Source organism: Fistularia commersonii, chromosome 18 (assembly GCF_037954325.1).
Source record: "Fistularia commersonii isolate RoL2024-O1a breed Wild chromosome 18, RoL_Fcom_v1.0, whole genome shotgun sequence".
Classification (NCBI taxonomy): domain Eukaryota; kingdom Metazoa; phylum Chordata; class Actinopteri; order Syngnathiformes; family Fistulariidae; genus Fistularia; species Fistularia commersonii.
This window is the reverse complement of record NC_141301.1, coordinates 9,699,847-9,720,659: the sequence shown is the minus strand read 5'-3', so window position 1 is coordinate 9,720,659 and position 20,813 is coordinate 9,699,847. Positions and strand designations below refer to the sequence as shown.

Genomic DNA, 20,813 nt, shown 5'->3' with positions numbered 1-20,813 from the left:
CCGCATTTGTGTTTTCTGCGCACAACTCTGCCTATTCTTCTTCTGTACAATATGTACAGTATATTACAGTGTTTATATTTTTTGTGATATTTATTGTGATATTTTTCATTTGCATTTATTTTATTTGATTTATTTATTTTAGGATAGAAAATGCTTATTTTACAATAGAATAAATGGAATAAAAAAAGCATATAAAAATACATTTATACCGCACAAACACGTGGTGAAGCAAAACATACACAATTTAAAATTAGTTATGTGAGAGTTAAATTGCTGTGATACAGGGAGACCACAAAACGTGAACCGCGATATGGCAGTGACTACTATGTATATATACAGGACTGTCTCAGAAAATTAGAATATTGTGATAAAGTTCTTTATCTTCTGTAATGCAATTACAAAAACAAAAATGTCATTACAAATCAACTGAAATATTGCAAGCCTTTTATTATTTTAATATTGCTGATTATGGAAAAGAAAACTCAAATATCCTATATCAAAATATTAGAATATCATGAAAAAGTAATTTTTGTTTTTTTATTTGCATTACAGAAGATAAAGAACTTTATCACAATATTCTAATTTTCTGAGACAGTCCTGTAGAAAAAAACTCCTTTGTGAACAACATGTATTTGGAACAGAACGTTCAACGTGAGAAAACACTTACAGAGGCTGAGATTTCCCATATTTCAGACTCTGTACAAGGCCAGTCAGGAGAGCGAGTGTTACATCATCGACTCCGAAGTCATCACGCACGACGTGCCCTACCACGATTACTTCTACACCCTCAACCGCTACATGCTCACCAGAGTGGCCAAGAACAAATGTCGTCTACGGTAATTGCGAGTATATGTATCTGTCATTGTAAATAATTTAATGTTGCATAAAAAAAAAGTCCAGATCACAATGTGTCTTGTTCCGTAGGATATCCACAGAGCTACGCTTTCGGAAGCAGCCGTGGGGGCTTGTGAAGGGTTTCATAGAGAAAAACTTCTGGAGTGGGCTGGAGGAAAACTTTCGCCATCTAGGTAAACAAGTACTATTTGATTGTTTTGTCACACTCCTGACCTTTAGCCCTAGTTGATTAAATAGAGATGTAAACAACCAATATAAGAAAAGAGCTGATAATGAATAATTAATAGCAGGCGATGGGAAATCCCATTTTCGTTGCTTTTTGCTCCTCAGCCTAAGATTTACGCATTCGATGTGTCTTTCCACTCTCAGAAATGGAGCTTTCCAAGCTGGAGGAGATAATCACCGAGGCTCATCAGCTCTCCCCGAAGGCAAAAGGGGTGAAGAATGCCACGGTGAGGCGGAAGAAGCGACCTAACACCCACATGCGTAGCCAGCATCTGGACGACGCCCTCAGCCCTGTTACCACGCCGACGGACGAGGAGGTGATTCAGCGGATCAAGCAAGTGCCCAGCTCCACGCAGACCAGACACCAGAGTCCAGAGCATCACCACCTTCCCGGAGGCTTCGCCCTGTACAGTGTTTCCAAACTGCTGCTCATCATCAGCTTTGTGTATGTAATTCACTAAGATGCACACACACACACACACACACACACACACACACACACACACACACACACACGTACACACACATATCTGGACACAGTGATTCATATAGAACTGGCGACACAGATTGGACACATGCTGCCTCTGCACAACAATCTTCCTCTTGAATCATCACTGTAATCATTTCACCAGTTTCCCCATTTATTTTTCTTATTTCTGTCTTAATTTACAATTGAAAAAAAAAAAGACTTGGGTGATTATTTGGTCTGTGAGTGTAACGCCCACCCTCTCTCCTCTCCTTTCATTGCCATCCGTAGGATCTGTCTGAGGTACACTGAATATTATCCGACTATCCAGAAAACACATATTCAAAAAAAGAATATCATTTTGCATATCATTTTGCATCAGGAAATTGAATTGTTGGAGGAAATGCTCAGGGGTTGACTTGTTTTTTCGTTATTCATTTTTCCTATCTTTTTTTCTTTTTCAGTCTGATCCTTTTGGTGTTCCTTAACATGATGCTCTTCTACAAGCTGTGGATGCTGGAGTACTCGGCGCAGTCCTTGACTACTTGGCAGGGCCTGCGACTTCATGAAAGGTTCGCACACCCTCGCACATAAAAAGGCACATTGTCTCTATATAATCCCATCTTTACAGAGATTCAATGTGATTATTTGGTTACACACATAATCATAATCATGTAATATGAGCATACATGCATGCACTTTTCCAAAGAGTAGAACTCTTACCCACAGGATGTATTTAGTTGCTATCCTGGTGTCACCAATGCTTGGATATGTGTGTGCTTCCAGCAAACTTCCTACGACACAGATGGAGTGGGCACAGCTGCTGGAGGCGCAGCAACGTTACCACGACGCTGAGCTGCAGAAGTGGAGGGAGATCATCAAGTCGTCGGTGGTGCTGCTCGATCAGGTACCGGCGCCGGTGTTAAAATCACACTGGAGGCTGAAGAGGGGCTGCGCACTTGTCGGAGGGAGATCCAGGAGTTTCCTGGTTGGATTCAGTCGGGGGGCTGGGTGGGGAGGGCAGGGCTTCCCCTGTGCGGAGGTTGCATTTTTCACCGTGTCTGCATGGGGTTTCCTCCAAGTTGTCTGGTTTCCTCCCCCAGTCCAAAACCAGGTACAGTGGAGCCTTGACTTGTGAGTTTAATTTGATTCCCCTATTGAAATAAATTGAAAGAAAAATGTTATTTATAAATAAAAAATGAAAAATATGTATTTATAAAAGATATATATATATATATATATACAAGAGAAGGCAGAGACATAAACTGGTTTTACTGAGTGTATTTACCTTGAAGATTGGACGAGGATGCTGGTGAGGAAAGTTGCTCTATCGCTAAGCTTAACTTACTTGCTACTTAATGTTACAATTTATTGCAAAATTTAACTTGCACACTTTATTGCTCTTCATCCCTAAACTTAATTCAGTAATGGAGTAAATTCCAGTTCTCTTTTTAAAACGATCAGACCCTTACCAACCGCCTTTGAACGCCTCTTCAGAAGCCCTATCCGCTGACATTCCCGCCATCAACTACACCAAATCCCTGTAAAAGTGTCATACCTTCTCACAGATGATGCTCCCGGTCACAGTATCCTCACCAGCAACAATTTCTCTATCCCTCAACGGACAAGTCGCTCAAATGCTCATCCCGCTCGCTTGTAACTCCGATCCCGGCCCATATCACTACGCATAAAATCAACTGACCGACGGCTCGTATCTCGGAAAACTCGTAAGTTTAGGCGCTTGTAAGGCAAGATCCCACTGTAGTTGGTTCATTGGAGACCCCACATTGTTCGGACATGTGATGGAGAGGGCGAATGGCTGTATGTCTCGATATGTGGCCCTTTGATTGACTGCAGAAGGTAAACAACCCCGCCTCTTGCCAAATGACAGCTGGGATTGGCTCCAGCACCCTCACAACCCTGAATGCAGGATAAGTGGTATGGATGGATGGATGGATGGATGGATGGATGGATGGATGGATGGATGGATGGATGGATGGATGGATGATGTCTTCTTAAGACAACATTTTCTGGAGGATGGAATCCGCATTTAAGTCGCATTTTAAGTCGCTTTGGATAAAAGTGTCTGCCAAATGCGATGTAATGTAATGTAATTTATGTTTCAGTTCTGTAAAGATACTGCAAATCTGAGGAACAATTGTGGTTGATGATTTGTCACGAGGGAGCTATAAATATACTATTATTCTACATTTATATCTATATAGATATCTGTAGAATATATAATATATATGTAGATATATTCTATATCCATACAATAACTATATATTCTGTTAATACTTTTTCTCCTTCGCCAGATGAAAGACTCTTTACTGAACCTTCAGCGAGGCATTGGATTAAGAGACTACAGTTCCAGTGCTGAGGAAAAGAGAAGCCGCTATCCCTGACACGCCGCCACAAGGCCGTGAGGGCATGCTGTGCAATATAGGACCCTTTCGTAAATCAGTATGCAGGAAGCAGCAAGACTGAGTGGCGGGCCCAACAGTGAGACAGTCCAGTGGAGACAAAGAGAGGAACAGTCATCTCCAGCACACAGAGGTCAGACATTGTCCCCGGCACAGACTGGGATGGGGGGTGTTTCCTGCATCAACTGAGGGACTGCAAGAAGGTGCGAGACTTTTTATCTTCTCTCTATCTTCAGAATGCCCGTTTCCTTCTACTTTTTTTTTTTTTTTTTTGGAAATCCAAGTGCATCCTACTGTAAGCCATGTCAGCCAGGAGAGTTTCAGTGAGGAAGAAGGAAAACTACTGCATGCATTTAGACATCTTAACCCCGCCCCGACCCCTCCAAGCAGTGCTCATGCGGCGCACTTCCAGTCTGTATGTCGAGGAAAAAAAAAAAGAAGAACACGAGAAGAGGACAGGTAGTCGAAGAAAGTGGGGTCCTTTCGAGTCTCAATGTCTTTCTACTCTTGACTGTTCCAAAATCGTCTTCTAGAGGTCAACGCTGCAGGGTCTCTTTTACAGACCTTCAGGTGATGAAACCCCCAGTATCACCCTCCAACCAAAACCAGATCAGACTCACAGATGACCCCACACACACACACACACACACACACACTCACACACACACACATACACACACACACACACACACACACACACACACAATTGCCTTCTATGAGTTTGGCCTGGATTGTCTTTCAGGGCTGGTTCCCTGCCAGACCTGTGTGTTGGAATATTTATAATTACAATCTACAGATTGATAATATGTAGAAATCAGGTTCCACAGTATATCTTTCTTGACAAACATGTAAAAGAATTATTTCGGGTCAATCTGATTGTAGAATGCTGAAATAGAATGTATTAGCCATACAAATTGTTAATCTTTAAAAAAAAAAGGGACACTGCAGCCAGACTAGTAGGGACACTTGTCTGCTTATATGTTTTATTACTAAACTGTGACTATATCTCTTGAAAATGTTAAAAATGAGTAAGAATTCTATGAATATATTTGAAATATATAAGAATATTTCATTATTTAATATATTAAATATATATTTCAAAATATATAAACATTACCTATATTTATTGTTAATTTATGTACATAAATAAATTATCAGAGCTCTACACCAGTTAAAGAATTTCTAACAAAATGTGTTTTCTCTAAAGATGCATGCCAGATATGTCTGTGACATGTCCAGTGTGCAAGCGTGCATCAACATTTGCGCGGTTGTATTCGCGCGTGTGAGTGAGTGAGTGAGTGAGTGAGTGAGTGAGTGAGCGAGTGAATGAATGAATGAATGAATGAATTGAGCGAGCCTCTGTGTAAGCCTGTGCGAATTTCCTATGTTCTCATGCGTTCGAGCGTGTGCTACGTTGTTGTACGTTTCTACCATTCCGCACTCTGCATTTTTTTTTAAAAGAATTTCTTTTCTGGCTCGTGCAGCCAGACTGCCTTTTCTAAACGACGGTGTTGCATTTGGACACTGCCTAACATTTACGCCCCGGCGGAGTACAGTTTACAACTCGAAAGAGTTTCCTTCCAAAGTTATAAATCCCAACATTTCCACCCAAAAAAAAATAAAAAAAATCAACTCAAAATGTCTGATCGGGTAAACTGTCACCTAGCATAAATTTGGGGTTGATAAAGAGATACTTCACTCTACATCTGCCCTTTCTTGAGCAGCTGTTCTCCTAAATGAGTGGCTTCGCCAGTGATGCATGCCCAACTTGAAGCCAGGATCAGCCATGTCTAATTCTTCGCTGACGTGTGGCTTCACATTTGGATATACACTGCTCAAAAAAATAAAGGGAACACTTAAAAAACACATCCTAGATCTAAATGAATGAAATATTCTTATGAAATACTTTGCTCTTTACACAGTTGAATGTGCTGACAACAAAATCACACAAAAATGATCAATGGAAATCAAATGTATTAACCCATGGAGGTCTGGATTAGGAATCACACTCAAAATTAAAGTGTAAAAACACACTCCAGGCTGATCCAACTTTGATGTAATGTCCTTAAATAAGTCAAAATGAATCTGCGTTGCTTCCTGAGTGGACACTATGATTTCACAGAAGTGTGATTGACTTGGAGTTACATTGTGTTGTTCAAGTGTTCCCTTTATTTTTTTGAGCAGTATATTAAAGATAACATCACCCGTGCTCTCATTTGATCAAATATAACAAGCGTATTCCTCCAAATGTTGCAAAAAAAAAAAAAATACATGCACTTCGATGAGAAGCATTCTCTCTTCTTCCTGTGTTAGTCTTGGATGCAATGAAAGCATGACACTGAAACTCACATAATGAAAAAGAAATATAGGAACATACTGATGGGAATTGTATGTTCTTTATTCACTTGGGTGTGTAATAAGATGTTACGTGTATGAAAAGAACGCGCCCCCTCCCCCCTTTGAGCTGATGAACATCAGCAATAAAAGCACTTCCAAAACAAGAACCTTCCTAATGATTTTAAAAAAGAAAGAGAGAAAGAGAGAGAGAGAGAGATAGAACGTGAAGCACTTTAAGCCCTTTTCAGGTAAAGATACGGAGGAGAGACGGTAGCGAGTAAAACTGGAGGTGAATGTGTTTTTCATTTCATTTGACGAGAATTATAAACTTCTGCGCTCCTCTGCATTTTCATCGGATTTTTTTTTTACCCCCTGATTTTTAAAAATGTATTTTGCTTTTGTAAAACTAGAATGTTAATGCATTATGATGATGTTTTTTTATATTTATATATGCAAATCTGCCAATGTTGAATCCAGAACAAAACCTCTGTGACGGGAGACGGGCAAAATGTCATCATTTTTTTATAAACCAGGCAGGATTGAGTCATTTATATGAGGGAAAAGGAACTTAAACTGTGTATCTGCATGGTCTGTTACTGACTGCAGTAAATAATGGAAAACAAAGGAAATGTTACAGGATTAAATTCCTGGCGTGTGTATGTGTGTGTGTGTGTGTGTGTGCTTGTTTGCGTGCGTGCGTGCGTGTGTGTGTGCTTGTGTGTGTGTGTGTGTGTACTCCCATTTGAAGACGCTGGCACATGAAAATCATAAGATCTGAATGTGAGGGGTTGGAAATGTTTTCTGTTTTATAGAAACCACTTTCATGAACTTGATGACACTGAAATATTTGCGTGATATTCTGCTTATTTTCTTATGGTACAGCCCGTCATATAAAATATCGAATCATGAAAATGTTTGAAGTTTTTTTTTTTTTAATTAACCATTTCTTGCTGATTTTACTCTTGGGGGAAAAAAAAGATATCTATTTTATTTTACTGTCAACACTTATTTATTTTACCGTCAGAATTAAGAAATGTTCATTCTCATCGCCTATCTGTTTGCAGCTGAATTTAACCCAATGGTTCATTCTTCATGGTCACGAGAAATAAATGTACTATTCACTTTCAACTTTCCCACTCTAAAAATCCACTTTCCCCATTTGGACCTTGCAAATTTGTTTATTCACATTCTCATGACGGACCTCACCAGTTTGTTTAGTTTCATTTATTTTCCAAGTGTAAATGCACAAAACACACGAGTGATCCGCATCGCACAAACAATTGTATCATCACCACTGTTCAACCACATCCAATGAATGGATTGTGTGCTTCCTTGATTATGTTCATGGATATTTGAATTACTAACTGATCAGTTGAGACGAATTGATATTAACTAACAAATGCTGGTGAATTGCACACAATCCTACTGAAAATGTAAATGTCCACTGATCAAACTCATAGCAAATGCTTTTGTTTGAGTGTCTCTTGATAAATTATGTGCTGGTGTTGTTCTATTCAAAGAGTTCTTCTTTATGATTTATTTTTCTTTTTTTTTTTCTTTTTTTTTTTTTTTAGAAAATGATTTGATCTTTAGAAACTTTTAGTGAAATTTATACACAAAATTAAAAACTACTGTACGTACATGTTGTGTATATCTGCCGTGTGCACTCTCGCCGCACACGCTGAGAAAAAGAACCCACCTGCGCTGTGCGCAGGTTTTTGACTTGCCAATGATTTTCCTCATAGAGTCTGAAGGGAAAAAAAAGTGGCATTCTGATTCATGTGAAGTAGAAATTGGAAGTATGAATAAAAAAAAATTACTGGGTCAATGATTTGTTTTCATTCCATCCCAAACATAAGGGATATTGTTTTTGAAGCATCAAACTGAGATCGTCACACAACATCTCTCATTTCTTAGCTTTTTTTGCAATTACAAAAATCTCTGGGAGATATTTCACAGCTTTATCACATGCAGGTCATTAATCCTGGCAGAAAACATAGTGTCAATTTTACAGAATGAAAAAAAAAAAAAAAGCCAAAAAAGGCATATATTGGACTAATTGGAGATGAAATTCATGAATTTTTTACTCACCGTCCAAATATAAAATATAATCAAACATCGGAAACACACATTCAAAGCTTGTTATTTTGGAATTCAACAGCATAAAAACTTTGTGTTTTGGAGCATATCATCAGCCTGAAATGACTCTCAGTTACTGTTTGTGTTGTTTTTGTCCTTTACATGCATTGTATATTAATGATGAATTAGCATCTCAGAGGACGAGCCACGTTAACAAGCTCTTGTTGGACCAGAGCAAAGTGGAAAAAAGGCAATTTAAACAGCACCTGCAATCATTTGCTGATAAGCATTGGAAAGGACACTCGATATAAGGACCATGAATAGTCATTGGCTGGCTGCATTTATTAGTGTTCTAAATTATAGTGTGAGAAATCACTCACCACTGCATTCTGTGGTTAAACATTACTGTAATAAATAGGAATGATAGCAGGTCAAGTTATATGTCAGGCTTACATATCTTTGGACCCAAAAACCCTATCAGTTTTTCTTTTTTTTATTATAATTAGTGTCTTTTTTTTTTTTTTAATACCGTTGAGGGGAAGTTTTCTAAAAAAAATTTAAAAAAAACATGAATAAATGAACTTTTTTTTTTTCAAGCAAAAGTTTCCAACATGTAGATGATGTGAAAATACATGCTGTGCCTGGATCTGGAAAAAAAAAAAAAAAAAGAAAATGATGATCCTGGATCTTATTCTAGGAATTAAAATAAAAATCCAAGTTAAAACAAAACTCAGAATAATTCCTGCGGTAAACTATCACTTTCAAATCACGGGGTCTGCGATTCCAATGCGAATTTTGACATTGTGATCTGTAGCAAAAGCGCGGAGAAGATGGAGGAAAATCTTGAGAGGTGGAAGTATCCCCTGGAAAGGAGAGGAAATAAGGTCAGCCGCAGCAAGACGGAATACGAAGGGGGGGAACCCGAGTGGAACGACAAGGCTTTCAGGGAGCCAAGACAAAGAGGAAGGAGAATTTTGAGCAGCTTGGGGTCAACAGTCCAGAGCAATGAATGGTGTGGAGAGGAGTTGAAGAAACATTGAAACGGCTGGGGAAAAGTGCCCGGTTTGATAAGAGTATCGGTCAAAATGAACTGAAAGGTATAAGAAGGTGCAGAGACCATCAATACTGAGGGTCTCTTTGTGAAGGAGGATAGGATCAGGAATGAGGAATGAGTTTGGACTTGGAAAGGGGAGGGATGGTGAAGGACCCTGAGGTTGGTAACTACCAGATTAATGGATGGAGGTTAGAAAGGAGGGGTTTCGATGGCGGAGGAAGATTCTCAGCAGCCAAAAAGGGGGAAAATGGTCTGTAATTCCACAGCACAGCAGTACATCTACCGCAGGGGGGGGGGGCATTTATTTATTCCCCCTGTCGGATGAGATGCACTTTATTTTTGTCCTCCGTCGACATTTCGGTCACGTTAATGTTATAAAAACCATATTTCACCGTTACATAAAGTTATTAACTTGCTTTAAAGGGATATAAAAAGAAAAAGCTGAAGTCCCATTAGTGCCGCAGAAAGATGGGACGATGGGTGAGGTCGACGCGTCACTGTAATGAATCGTGTGTGTATGTGTGTGTGTGTGTGTGTGTGTGTGTGTGTGTAGGGGGGGGGGCGTTGCGCACAATAACCCCATTACCATCTCAGGACCAATGAAAGCTGAGATCGGGAAATGGGAAGAAAAAAGGGAAGGGATGGGGTAGAGACCCTCTCCGAGGCGCGGGGATGGTCGCAGAAGGCGGGGCTCCGCGTCTTGCGTTTGACAGCTGCGGAGCAGAACACGCACGACGCGCAGGAAAGTGCGGAATAAACCATGGCGCTCCGGGATTTAATGGACACACACAGCTTGGATTCTGTGTAAGGGGACTCACACAGAAAAGGGGAGGGTTGATATTCCCCCCCACCACCACACTTTTTTAGTCGTTTTTTGGGGAGGGAGGAGAGGGGAGCGTCGGACGGGTGTACGCACCGCGCGTCCTCGTACCCGATGACGGCGGCGCGCAGCCGGACCAGGGAGCGCCTGGAGGCGAGTCTGACGGGCCTGTGTGAACTGGAGCTCCGCAAGCAGAGGCAGGAGTGCCTGGTGCTCGGAGCCCTGGCCCTGGCGGACCCCCTGCCCGGGGACCCGTCCGACGGAGAGCTGTCGTGCTTCAGCAGCTGGGGCCAGGAAAACTTGACACTGAGGCGTCAGCTGGTGAGGAAAAAATAAAGTCTGCGTCTTCTCCAGTTGCGCGTATTTCGGATACTGCGTCTTTTGTTTGTGTGTGTGTGTGTGTGTAGCTGACCTCTATGTGCAAAAAAAAAAAAAAAAGTTACTTAACTTGATAAATGGGCTTTCTGTTCGCTGCCTGGTGGGTTGAGGTTTAATGTGTGGAGCCAAACCAGGGGGTGGAGCCCCCCGCCGTTTGTGGCACACAGGCACGCTCTTTAATGGCCTATTGTTCCCTCATCGTGCACTTTTTTTTTTTTTTTTGCTTTTACTGCAACCCTTGTATCAATGTTTCACTCACTGCATCCTTATTCCTTTTTTTTTATATATATGTCAGTTATTATCCCGATCATCATCAGGATGAGGGTGATGGAGAGACGTCTGGATTTACATTAAAACGTGATGTAATCACAGTTGAAATTTAAAAAAAAAAAAAAAAAAGTTCACATCCACACGTCCACACCCCAGGGAAAAGAAAAAAGTTTACACGCATCACCGAATGCGTTGTTATTTTTAAAATCTTGTCAACGCCAGAGTTCAATGATCCTTCTCCTTCTCCTCCTTGACCGTTGCAAAGATGTCTGGGCATTGCCACAATAGGAAGCCATTATTAAAAAGGGTGAAAAAAAAAAGAAAATTAAATCAGCCGCCTCCTCTTCACACCTCCTCCGAGTCCTCCCTCCTCCTTCTCCGTTGCCGGGGCCTAACAATAGAGGCATGAGGAGTAGAATACTAATGATGCTCATCCAGGGCCCCATAAAGTGGCCTTGTCCACTGTTGCTGTTTTCGGCGTGATGTCGCTCCTATGCGAATCCGGGCCTCCTTGTCTAATTGGCATTTAATTGTGAATTGAATGAGTTCAGGTTTATTCTGACTCATAACAAAGGGTCAAGTGTTTCTGATTCATGTAAACCAGCCCTCACCAGCACCAACACCCCACCCAGCTCCTCCAGTCCTCACTTTCAAGGGGTAAAGATGGTTTTTAAGGCTAGTGAAGGAGTGACAGGTGCCATATTTGCCTTCTTTCCAATCCCATCCCTCACCACTCCCCAACGGATGTTTATTATCTGCCACGCCGACCCGAAGCGTGTGAGTAATTAGGCAGGGAATCCCTGAGAGGATATTTTGGGCCGACACAAGCCTAATTGAAGTTTGGATCGGAACCGTCGCCGCCTCGTATCAGCTCACTTTCTGTATCCAGAACCAAATCTCGATTCACTTCTTCCATGTAGGTTAAACTCAGCAGAAATGTATATCCGTGCGTGTGTGTGTGTGTGTGTGTGTGTGTGTGTGTGTGTGTGTTCTGCCTTGAACATGAATGTGGCCCCCAAATGGGCAGTGGAGGCCTTTTTCTCCTGAATACTGTGTGTGCTGAAGGTGTTGACAGCTGTAGGACGCCAGACAGCAGCTGGGAAAGCATAAAGCTCTGACCTCTGTCTCAACTTCTACCCTGCTGGGTGTGTTTGGACAGAGTGGCGAATGTATGAATTGTGTACGAGTCTGTGTGTGACTTCTGAAATAGCATGTGTTTTCATTAGGAAAAAAAATCATAATAATAATAATTAATGCTCAATGTGGTATGGTAGTGTTTCAATTTATCTTTTATAGCATAGTCTCATTAATTGTACCGAGTGTTTTTTTTCTTGAGGTCATTCCATAGTATTCAATATTTTAAGTGGTAATTCCCATTAAATTGTTTCTAAAATGTTTGAAATATTAGTTAAAGATATATAGATGTGTGTATCAAACTCATTTTTAGAGTGCCTGAGTTGTGATACCATACAAAAGCAGTGACATGTACTATGTTTATATCAGAAAAGGGCTTGTGATAGGCTCAATATTTCTTTTTTTTTACCCATCACAAGGTTGTGAACCCTTAGTAAGTGTTTTATTTGTTAATCACATCCTTGTGTCAAAACAACAGGGCAGCCTGGCACAAGTCAACTGATCCTTGCGTAATTTCTTCCACTTTCTTCAGGCAGGCAAACACGAGACAAACAATTTGCAAATAAATGCAATCGCATTGACCTCGGCCAAAACAAGCCAGGTTGCCTACATAACACGTGCAAAATGGTGTTCTCTGACATTCTAGAGGCAGCATTCTTAGCCGCTGCTATATTTGTCACCCACATGTGCAAAACCAAGTCCATTAAGCGCTAGGAAGAAATGCTGTATTGCAGCTGCATCCTGCTCTCCGTGCACGAAGGAAGGACTCTGGGAACACTAACAAGAACCATTCACAACAATTATTTAAGCACCATATGCGCTATTGCTGTGTGCACCGGGCATTCTCTGTCAAAATTAAATGAATGAATAAATGTAATTTACCTTTTTAAAAATGTATAATTTTCAGTGTTGGGGAAAAAAAAACTGAAGCACACACACAAACACACACACATACACGTTTTAGAATGAAGGCTTAATGTTAAAAGCATGATCGCAAAAGGCATTTCCATTCAATGTGACAGTTACTCTTGCAATGTTTGTTGCAAAGGTTCAAACCGGGCAAGGTATTATGTCAGTGTGTGTGTGTGTGTGTGTGTGTGTGTGTTTTCAAGCGTCTACAGTCTCCTTGGAGCCAGAGTCTCTAATTAAACTGGATCCAACAGTGCAGCCGCATGCCTTTTGTGCTTGGTCCCAAAGAGCTCTATATGCTGATGATTATGTTTCAATACTCATGGAGTCAATGAATGGTTAGGGGCCTTTTCTGAAAATCAGAATTCTCTTGAGAATTTGTATCATCTCTGTACTCTTTTCTCCCCCACCTTCCGTAAAGAAATTCAGGATGACGAAGCGGCGAGGTGCCTTCCCTCCCTTCTGTCTCTTTTTTAAAAAGACGTTTCAAACTGTGTCTTACCTTTCATCCATTCTCTTCACTCTGAGAAAAAGGGTAATGAGAGGCGAAACAAATCAGAAATAAGTCAAAACACTGCCCTGGATGAACTTGCCGGTCATTCTGGTTCATACACAAAGACCGGTGTGTTACAGCTTAATGGTTAGGTGAGGCTGGCTGGTCTGTGTCATCTGTCTCTCCCATCCCCCCACCAAGGCAGAGGATGCAGTAAAACAGTAATGACACAGTGTGCAGAGTGTCATGAAACAGGCGAGAGACCATTAATAATGGAACACAATCAAAATGCGGCGCGTTAAACGTCGCCCGCTTTTGAATGCGCTCCGAAGACACACCATCACAAAATGGTACAATTCGCTTTCAATTGTTTATTTTCTGCTTCCTTATGTTTTAATAAATCATGCTGTGGTATTTGTGTGTAACCCAGAAAAAGGGAGTAATCAATTTTGTGAAATTGCGTCATTGATTCATTGATTTTCCACAGTCTTCCGAGCAGTCCTTCTCTCATGTCGTTCGGTAACGCGAAGCTCTGCACTCCTTAACGTGCACAGCACAAAACTACATTGATGCGGTGATGTGACTGCTTTGTTTATAGCAGTGCACAACAAGCACCTGTGAAGAAGCAATGAAAATACGTTGGAAAGAGTAGGTTAGCTCGGGTCAGCTGCGCTATTTGCATTAAGAATACATTCGGTCTTCAAGACAAAGGAGTCCTGCGTCGAATGCAGATTTACGCAGTGACGTAAAGACGGATCATCAATTTTGTTTTTGTATTGATTTGTCTCTTGGGGAATTAAAAACCCCCAGATGCATTTATTGCGGATGAAGTCTGGACATGATATTTGGTTAGTCGAAACCGTGTGGCATGAATAGATTAGATAGAGCCGTAACGTGTCATAGAACATGAAACCGCTGGTCAGTAATGCATTATAAAAAGCTAAAGCATAAAAAAACCCTCTCAGGTGTATTTCTTTCCCATAATTAAGTCGGCAGTGTGGATAAAGAGCATTTTCGTATACTAGCAAATAAGATTGTGGGAAATGGAAAGCATTGCTCAGAGTGAAATGTATGGAAGGCCTTTAAATAAGTCTTTTATAGATCTTTGCTGATTCCAAGCTGCACGTGAGAGATTCATGTGGTCAGGTCTTGACATGAGCACCTTGATTTTTGTGTGTCTGTCAATAAAAATCACCATTAGACAGGCGAAATTAACTGTGTGTGTGTGTGTGTGTGTGTGTGTGTGTCTGTGTGTGTTTGTGTGTGTGTGTGTGTGCGTGCGTGCGACTCTGTCCACCCCTTCACATCCCTTGAATTATTCATGTTGAAACTGACTGTTTCCTCTACATAAAAGAGCCCCGTAACTGATTTTGATGCTGGACAGATCTGCACCAAAGTGATGAACAGTTTGACCTGTGAAGCAGAATCTAAATCTGATCGGTGTTTTACTAATTTTTATTTATTTTTTTTATTGAGGTTCACTCATCATGCCTTACACCTGATGTATATTCTGATGGAGAGGCAAATGTGAAGAGTCCACTCTCTGACTTCCTTATTATTTCGCTTGATGTTTCATTGTTGCGCAATTTATTTTTAAACGGCTTCTCGGCAGGGCAATCAAATACATGAATGCATGAAAATGGACCGGTTATGTATGTGTTCTAGAGTGCTCTCCAGAGTTCCCCGTGGGGCCTAATGCAGGCACTTGAACAGCAGGTGGGAGAACTGAGAATTGACGCTGACGATGGTTGCTACGATGGAGCCCAGCCGGATGCGTGTGACAGTTCTGGTAGATCAAATACAACCCTTTTCACTTTTACTATATCTTGAATCTACTTTTTTATAGAAATGTACACTGTACATCAGGGGTGTCAAACTCATTTTGGTCCGGGGGCCACATACGGCCTAATTTTATGTCAAAGGGGCCAGACTAGTAAAATCATTGCCTAGAAGTAATACTAAGTCCAAATTTTTCCTTTGTTTTAGTGTAAAGGGGGTAAACAGGTAAATTATAAAAATCTTTCTATGTAAAATACATAACGAATTAATATTGAAAATGAATATTAAAAAAGAACTGATGATATTACACCCTAAAGATATTGAGTTAAATGAGAAAATCTTGTCACTGTGGGAAAATTTGCCACTAGAATTTATTAGAAAATGGATTGGAAGCATGTAGAAGAGGCGGTATAATGTTTACAAGGCCAATGGTGGCAATTCTGGTTATCAAATCAATCTTTTTAATTTTGACTTTTTTTTTTTTGCTATCGTTTTTGTTGTTTTTGTAGAAATAAGAAAAGAAAAGATCGTTTTAACAATGTCACTAGACGCTTTTTCATCAAAAAATCATTTTGTTTTCATATTTTGAAGCAAAAAATACATTGCAAAGTTACTTTTTCATATTTTCCTTCCCCGTTTTTTTTTTTTTTTTTGAGACCCACTGTATAAAACCCTCAGATGCATCTGAGAAAAAAACACAAAGATTAACTAACACAAAGATTTGATTTCAGGCAGGGGGCCACAAAATATTGTTCTGAGGGCCACTATTGGCCCGCGGGCCACAAGTTTGAGACCCCTGCTGTACGTGATCATACATTTATAATGTCATTGATAATCGTTCTTATTCATTAAGCTTTTATCACGATGCTTCACTGTCTAAACTGAGAAAAAAAATGCACTGAAAGTCCAACATCAGTAAATTTGTACAAAGTACATCTAAAGATGAGCAACATGTCTTTGCGAATGCATAACAAATATGTGTGTTCATGTGTGCTTATTATTCATGCTCCAGTTGCAATATTGTTTTGTGGCCTATTTGCAAAGGAAGTCCCTGCGTGCATCACGCAGCATATTTTTAGAAAGCCAGAAGTGCACAGGGATAAATGAGGTAGATGTATAATTGTGCTCTTTCATTTCCCAGGTTTCTATGAGTCGAGTGAGCGACAGTCGCCTAAAGGAAGATCTTGCTGCACTGAGGCCACAGAGGCGTTTTTTTCCCGTGTTTATACTGGCGACAGGCCAAAGTCTATAGGTAAAAAAAAAATTAAGATTCACTTTTGCATTCCAAAAGCAACAAACAGCTCACCATGTTTTTAAAATTCTTCTTCCCTGTTCTAAATCTGTCAGATAACATTACATCATACAGGGCGGGGGAATAAATTACTTCCTCTTGTCATTGTCGCTTAAAGGATAAACACAAAGCATGAAATTTCAATTATCCATATTATTGCCGAGGTCATTTGAAGATAAATTTTTTACATTTACATCAATGGAAAATGATTTTTCAACTGCCAAAAAAAACACTTATTTGGCTAATTTTTTAAATTTAAAATATTCCTATATGCCATCACATATATACAAATGTGATCATACTGTTTTTGAATTTGTACAGTTAACTGGTTTGTACCATTTTTCCACTTATTTGATTTAAAACTACAGTGAGAACCAGCCTTACATTGACTTTTTGCTGTTTTCCGTCAACTGATGACAGTCCCGATATCCAATCCAGTTACTATTATTTGCATCCATGATTCTATTTCTCTTGCCTTTTGACTGTAAAGATAAAGTCAACGTGACTATTTGTTTGATTTATGTATATATGATGAAAGTGAAGCAGAGGGCCGTGCTTCCAGCTCAAGGCAAGAGGGACATATTCAACAGAACCTAACCTTTAAATCGGAAAATACTCTGAAAAAATAAAAAATAATCTGAAAAAAAAATCAAACATGGAGAATACATATTGAATCAAAGATAGCTGGTAACTTTTCCACCTTACAGGCAGTGTGGTGGCACAGTGGTTAGCACTTCTCCCTCAAATGTCACTGGTTTGATTCCCACAGGGGGTGATTTATAAGATATGATTATATTGAAAAATAGCTACTAATAGGTATAATTTGCTGCAAATCAGTTTGCAGGTAAATCATGCATATATATTAAAATTGTATACCTATTTGGGGTATTAGAGAAATGCAGTTGCTGCTTAATTTTTTCGCTTTAGATATAGATTGACTTATATTTCAATATTGTTAAACTATATTGCATTAAATAGCCATTTTGTTGATACTTTAGCAGCTTTCTATCTTTTTCAAGTGTGTTGTATTTATCACCTTATAAAAGTGAGGAAAGTGAATCATAAATCACATCCTCTCTTGCAAGTTTAAGGTACTTTTTTTTCTCCACACTGGAAAAACAGACACATCCAAACGAGCATTCAATGGACATTTTCTCAAAATTTACTCGACGTGAATGTGGTTTGTGCAAGAAGGTCCCCGGTTCAATTCTGTGAGGGGATCTTTCTGTGTGGCGTTTGCATGTCTGTGTGGGTTTCCGTCAGGTTTTCTGGTTTCCTCCCACAATCGAAAGCATCCAATAGGTTCATCGGAGACCCTCAATTGCTTAGCCACGTGATTGAGGGAGTGAATGGTTGTACGTCTCTATATGTGGTCCAGTGATCGATTTGCAACCGGTCCAGGGTGAACCCTGCCCCTCACCCAGTGACAGCTGGGATAGGCTCCAGCACCCTAGAGACCCTTAGTTGCAGGCTAAGCAGTCAAGATAATTAATGAATGACTATTATATGTGACTCACGGTATAATATTTTAATGAAAGAGAACCCCAAAAAAAGTTTTTTTTTTATTTCTCATGAATATTGTAGGTTGATCTGTGTGCATGTTAATGCAAATATTTTAATGCCAAATAGTGCCTTGAGGACAGCGACGCTATTTGTTCTGAAGTTTACAATTGCAATTTAAAATGTATTTAATGTTGTGATAAATTTCATTGTATGCAGTCTGTTTCTATGTTATCATTGTTGTTTTAAGATACTAACGTACATAGTAATAACACCCTGCATCTTGGTCTAAAACACATTTGATTGTTTTTTTCCTACTTAGGTGACCCACTCAATCACAATGAAGAAATGGAAATGCCGGTCCGACATAACACCCTGCCTCGCTCTTTCTCTGCCCCGTATCCACCTCTGGAGGGCATAGCGGAGGAGGGACCAGCCGTGGACTCGTGGCAGTGGGACATCGGGGAGGCCGACCAACACTGGCGGCAGCAGCAGCCGACGAAGGAACAGGTCGTAGAGGAGGACTACCAGCAGGCAATGCGCGCAGAGTGTTACATAATAAATCTCCTCCAGCGTCATACCCTTGCACAGAGGCCATGTCAGCCGCGCACTAGGCTGAGCCCAGATCTCACGCAAGACAGTGGCATTGGAAACAACTCTCAGCAGAAGACAATTCTGTCTCTAAACACAGAACAACGCCTCCCTGACCCCCATCTTCATCCCCAAGTTGACCTCTCCACAAACCCTGTGAGCCAGGACTGGGGTTGTGACCTACCGGAGGGGGAGGCTTGTGGAGGAGAGGCCCCATCTTTGGAGGAGGACTGTTATCTGTCTCTGCCCTACCCCCAGTGCAGGCCACACTCCTTGGCTGGAAGGCTACCATCACCTCTGCCCTCTCTGGACCCCAACTGTGATTTTGGGGGTCTTAACCTTTGCTGTGAACCCACGGCCCCCCAGCATTATTTACATTCACAACCCCCCGCTAATCACAAACTCAATCTAGCTAGTGGAGATTATATCCCCGGACAATCTTGCCACGCCCCTGTGCACTCCCCTCGCCATTACAAGCCAGAGGAGCCCAAAACCCACCGAGGAGCCTGCACTCCCAACCATCCCAACCCCAAGTCCAGATCCTCTAAGAAAAGCCACAATGACCGACAGAGGTTCAAGAAATCCAGCAGTAAAGCCAGTAGATCGCAGTCAGAAAATAGTCTCCTTGCCCAACGGGTGCTCCTGGAGCGAAGCATCAATGATCAGCATCAAGAAAATAGGGATCTGGCTCCAAACCAAGGTCAGGCCGCCAGGCTCCTCACGGGAAACAGCACCAACACCGGGAGCAGACGTTGGTGCTCCAACTTTGAACTCAGCCAAGATGAAGGAGAAACCCAGGTTGAGCAAACCAACAGACGGCCGCCCAGAAAAGCACGCCACGGTCATCCGTGTCCCTACGTCCAACCTTCGACTCACCACCCGCACCAAACGCTGCGCTGGTACTCGAACCCTCAGGAGAAAGCGCCGATTTGTCAGGGCGAGGGGAGCTATGCGGGAGCTGCCCCTGCAGAGTCAGAGTCAAGCATGAGTGAGGTGTATTCCCCAGCTTCCAGTTCACTGTCCAGTGATTCGGATGAGAGCGGCGGGCTTGTATGGCCCCAGCAGCTGCCACCGCGCCTTGCTGCTTCCTCTTCCTCATCCTCGCCGTCGCCACAGGCCAGCGCTAACCCCTGCTCTCCGCCAAAGGCTTTTGTCAAGATTAAGGCTTCCCACGCCCTCAAAAAGAAGATCCTCCGATTCCGCTCAGGTTCCCTCAAAGTAATGACCACTGTGTGACTGCAAGGTGCTCAGAGCAGTTGGAATAAGCGTTGCACCAACGTCTTTTGCTCAATCTTTGATCACAAAATAGATCCTGCATTTTTCTACCTACCTCTACCAACATGTTCCTAGAGAATGATTTTTCCATGACAGATCTAGTGCTACTAATATCTGGTTGTCTTTCGTAGCTGACATCCATCAAATATTAGACCCTTGGGCATTGCCTTTTATTAGTTAACAAAAATTCAAGCTGACAAGACATGAGCATCAAGCTAAATGGCTAAGCATGCAGAAGTATGTTTTTATGTTTTAGAATTTTCATCAGCGGTACATAGGTTTTTGATTTCTCCCTTTCTTCAAACCAAATCAAGTCTGTCAAATACACCAGATGTTGTGAGATCAGATATGTGTTTGTGACTCACACCTTTTTTTAATGTTTCAAGTGACGAGATCTCCAACTCTATGATTCAAACCATTGCAAAGTTAATCAAATATACAACATGCTGACAGTCTCAAATTTCATGGCTTGCTGGAAATTTTCCGAGGAGAAAATCAATGTTTTTTTTCTTTTGTTTTCCTCTGCCTATTTGTTCCCGTGGATTCCCCTGATCATGAATAACTAAGTACCCAATTTCCTTAATTCCACAGCAAGCCTTTGTAGACGATATCATCACCAACCTTTATTGCTACATCAGGAAGTTACTAAAACTCATGGTTAGGGGAGGTTCATGATAAAATATCCACTATGTGCAAATGTACAGAGCTTTTGAAACACAGCGATCTATGGAAATACACATTTTTGTAAATATGTAACAACCTGTATATACCATCATGTGGCCTTGTTTGAAATGAATGTAGTTTTTAATCAAGACATTTTTGCTTTTTTTAATTTATTATTTTTTTTGTTGTTTGTTTTTACTTAAATACATTTTCAAGAAAAGGTAAAATGACTTTGTGGTTATTTCACAAAAAGAATATGCCCCCACCCCCC

At 40.9% G+C, this 20,813-nt stretch overlaps 2 protein-coding genes across 10 annotated transcripts in view; both read left to right on the top strand.

Moving 5' to 3' along the window:
• The window catches only part of gramd1bb (GRAM domain containing 1Bb), a 68,395-nt gene extending 60,261 nt beyond the window's left edge, over window positions 1-8,134 (top strand). For all 8 annotated transcript variants that reach the window (XM_086164214.1, XM_086164213.1, XM_086164212.1 and 5 more), the window contains 6 exons: window positions 694-836; window positions 925-1,028; window positions 1,225-1,525; window positions 2,011-2,118; window positions 2,333-2,453; window positions 3,862-8,134. In XM_086164214.1, the coding sequence (XP_086020340.1) occupies window positions 694-836; window positions 925-1,028; window positions 1,225-1,525; window positions 2,011-2,118; window positions 2,333-2,453; window positions 3,862-3,951 (867 nt within the window). In that variant the 3' untranslated portion in view covers window positions 3,952-8,134. The remainder of the gene's footprint in view (window positions 1-693; window positions 837-924; window positions 1,029-1,224; window positions 1,526-2,010; window positions 2,119-2,332; window positions 2,454-3,861) is intronic.
• On the top strand, window positions 4,084-20,769 carry dact3b (dishevelled-binding antagonist of beta-catenin 3b). 2 transcript variants are annotated; one of them, XM_086164220.1, is made up of 4 exons: window positions 4,084-4,172; window positions 15,109-15,232; window positions 16,364-16,474; window positions 18,336-20,769. In XM_086164220.1, the coding sequence occupies exons 2-4, from the start codon at window positions 15,139-15,141 to the stop codon at window positions 19,838-19,840; spliced, it is 1,710 nt and encodes a 569-aa protein (XP_086020346.1). In that variant the 5' UTR covers window positions 4,084-4,172; window positions 15,109-15,138; the 3' UTR covers window positions 19,841-20,769. The 2 variants fall into 2 exon arrangements, with proteins under 2 accessions (XP_086020346.1, XP_086020345.1); XM_086164219.1 differs by lacking the exon at window positions 4,084-4,172 and adding an exon at window positions 10,047-10,580.
• The last annotated feature ends 44 nt before the right edge of the window (window positions 20,770-20,813 follow it).

Bases quoted from the DNA above. Each gene is read 5' to 3' on its own strand.
- dact3b (XM_086164219.1), top strand. From the start codon at position 10,374: ATGACGGCGGCGCGCAGCCGGACCAGGGAGCGCCTGGAGGCGAGTCTG. The intron at 10,581-15,108 runs GTGAGGAAAAAA...TATGTGTTCTAG, and splicing joins TGACACTGAGGCGTCAGCTG to AGTGCTCTCCAGAGTTCCCC. The intron at 15,233-16,363 runs GTAGATCAAATA...TTCATTTCCCAG, and splicing joins GGATGCGTGTGACAGTTCTG to GTTTCTATGAGTCGAGTGAG.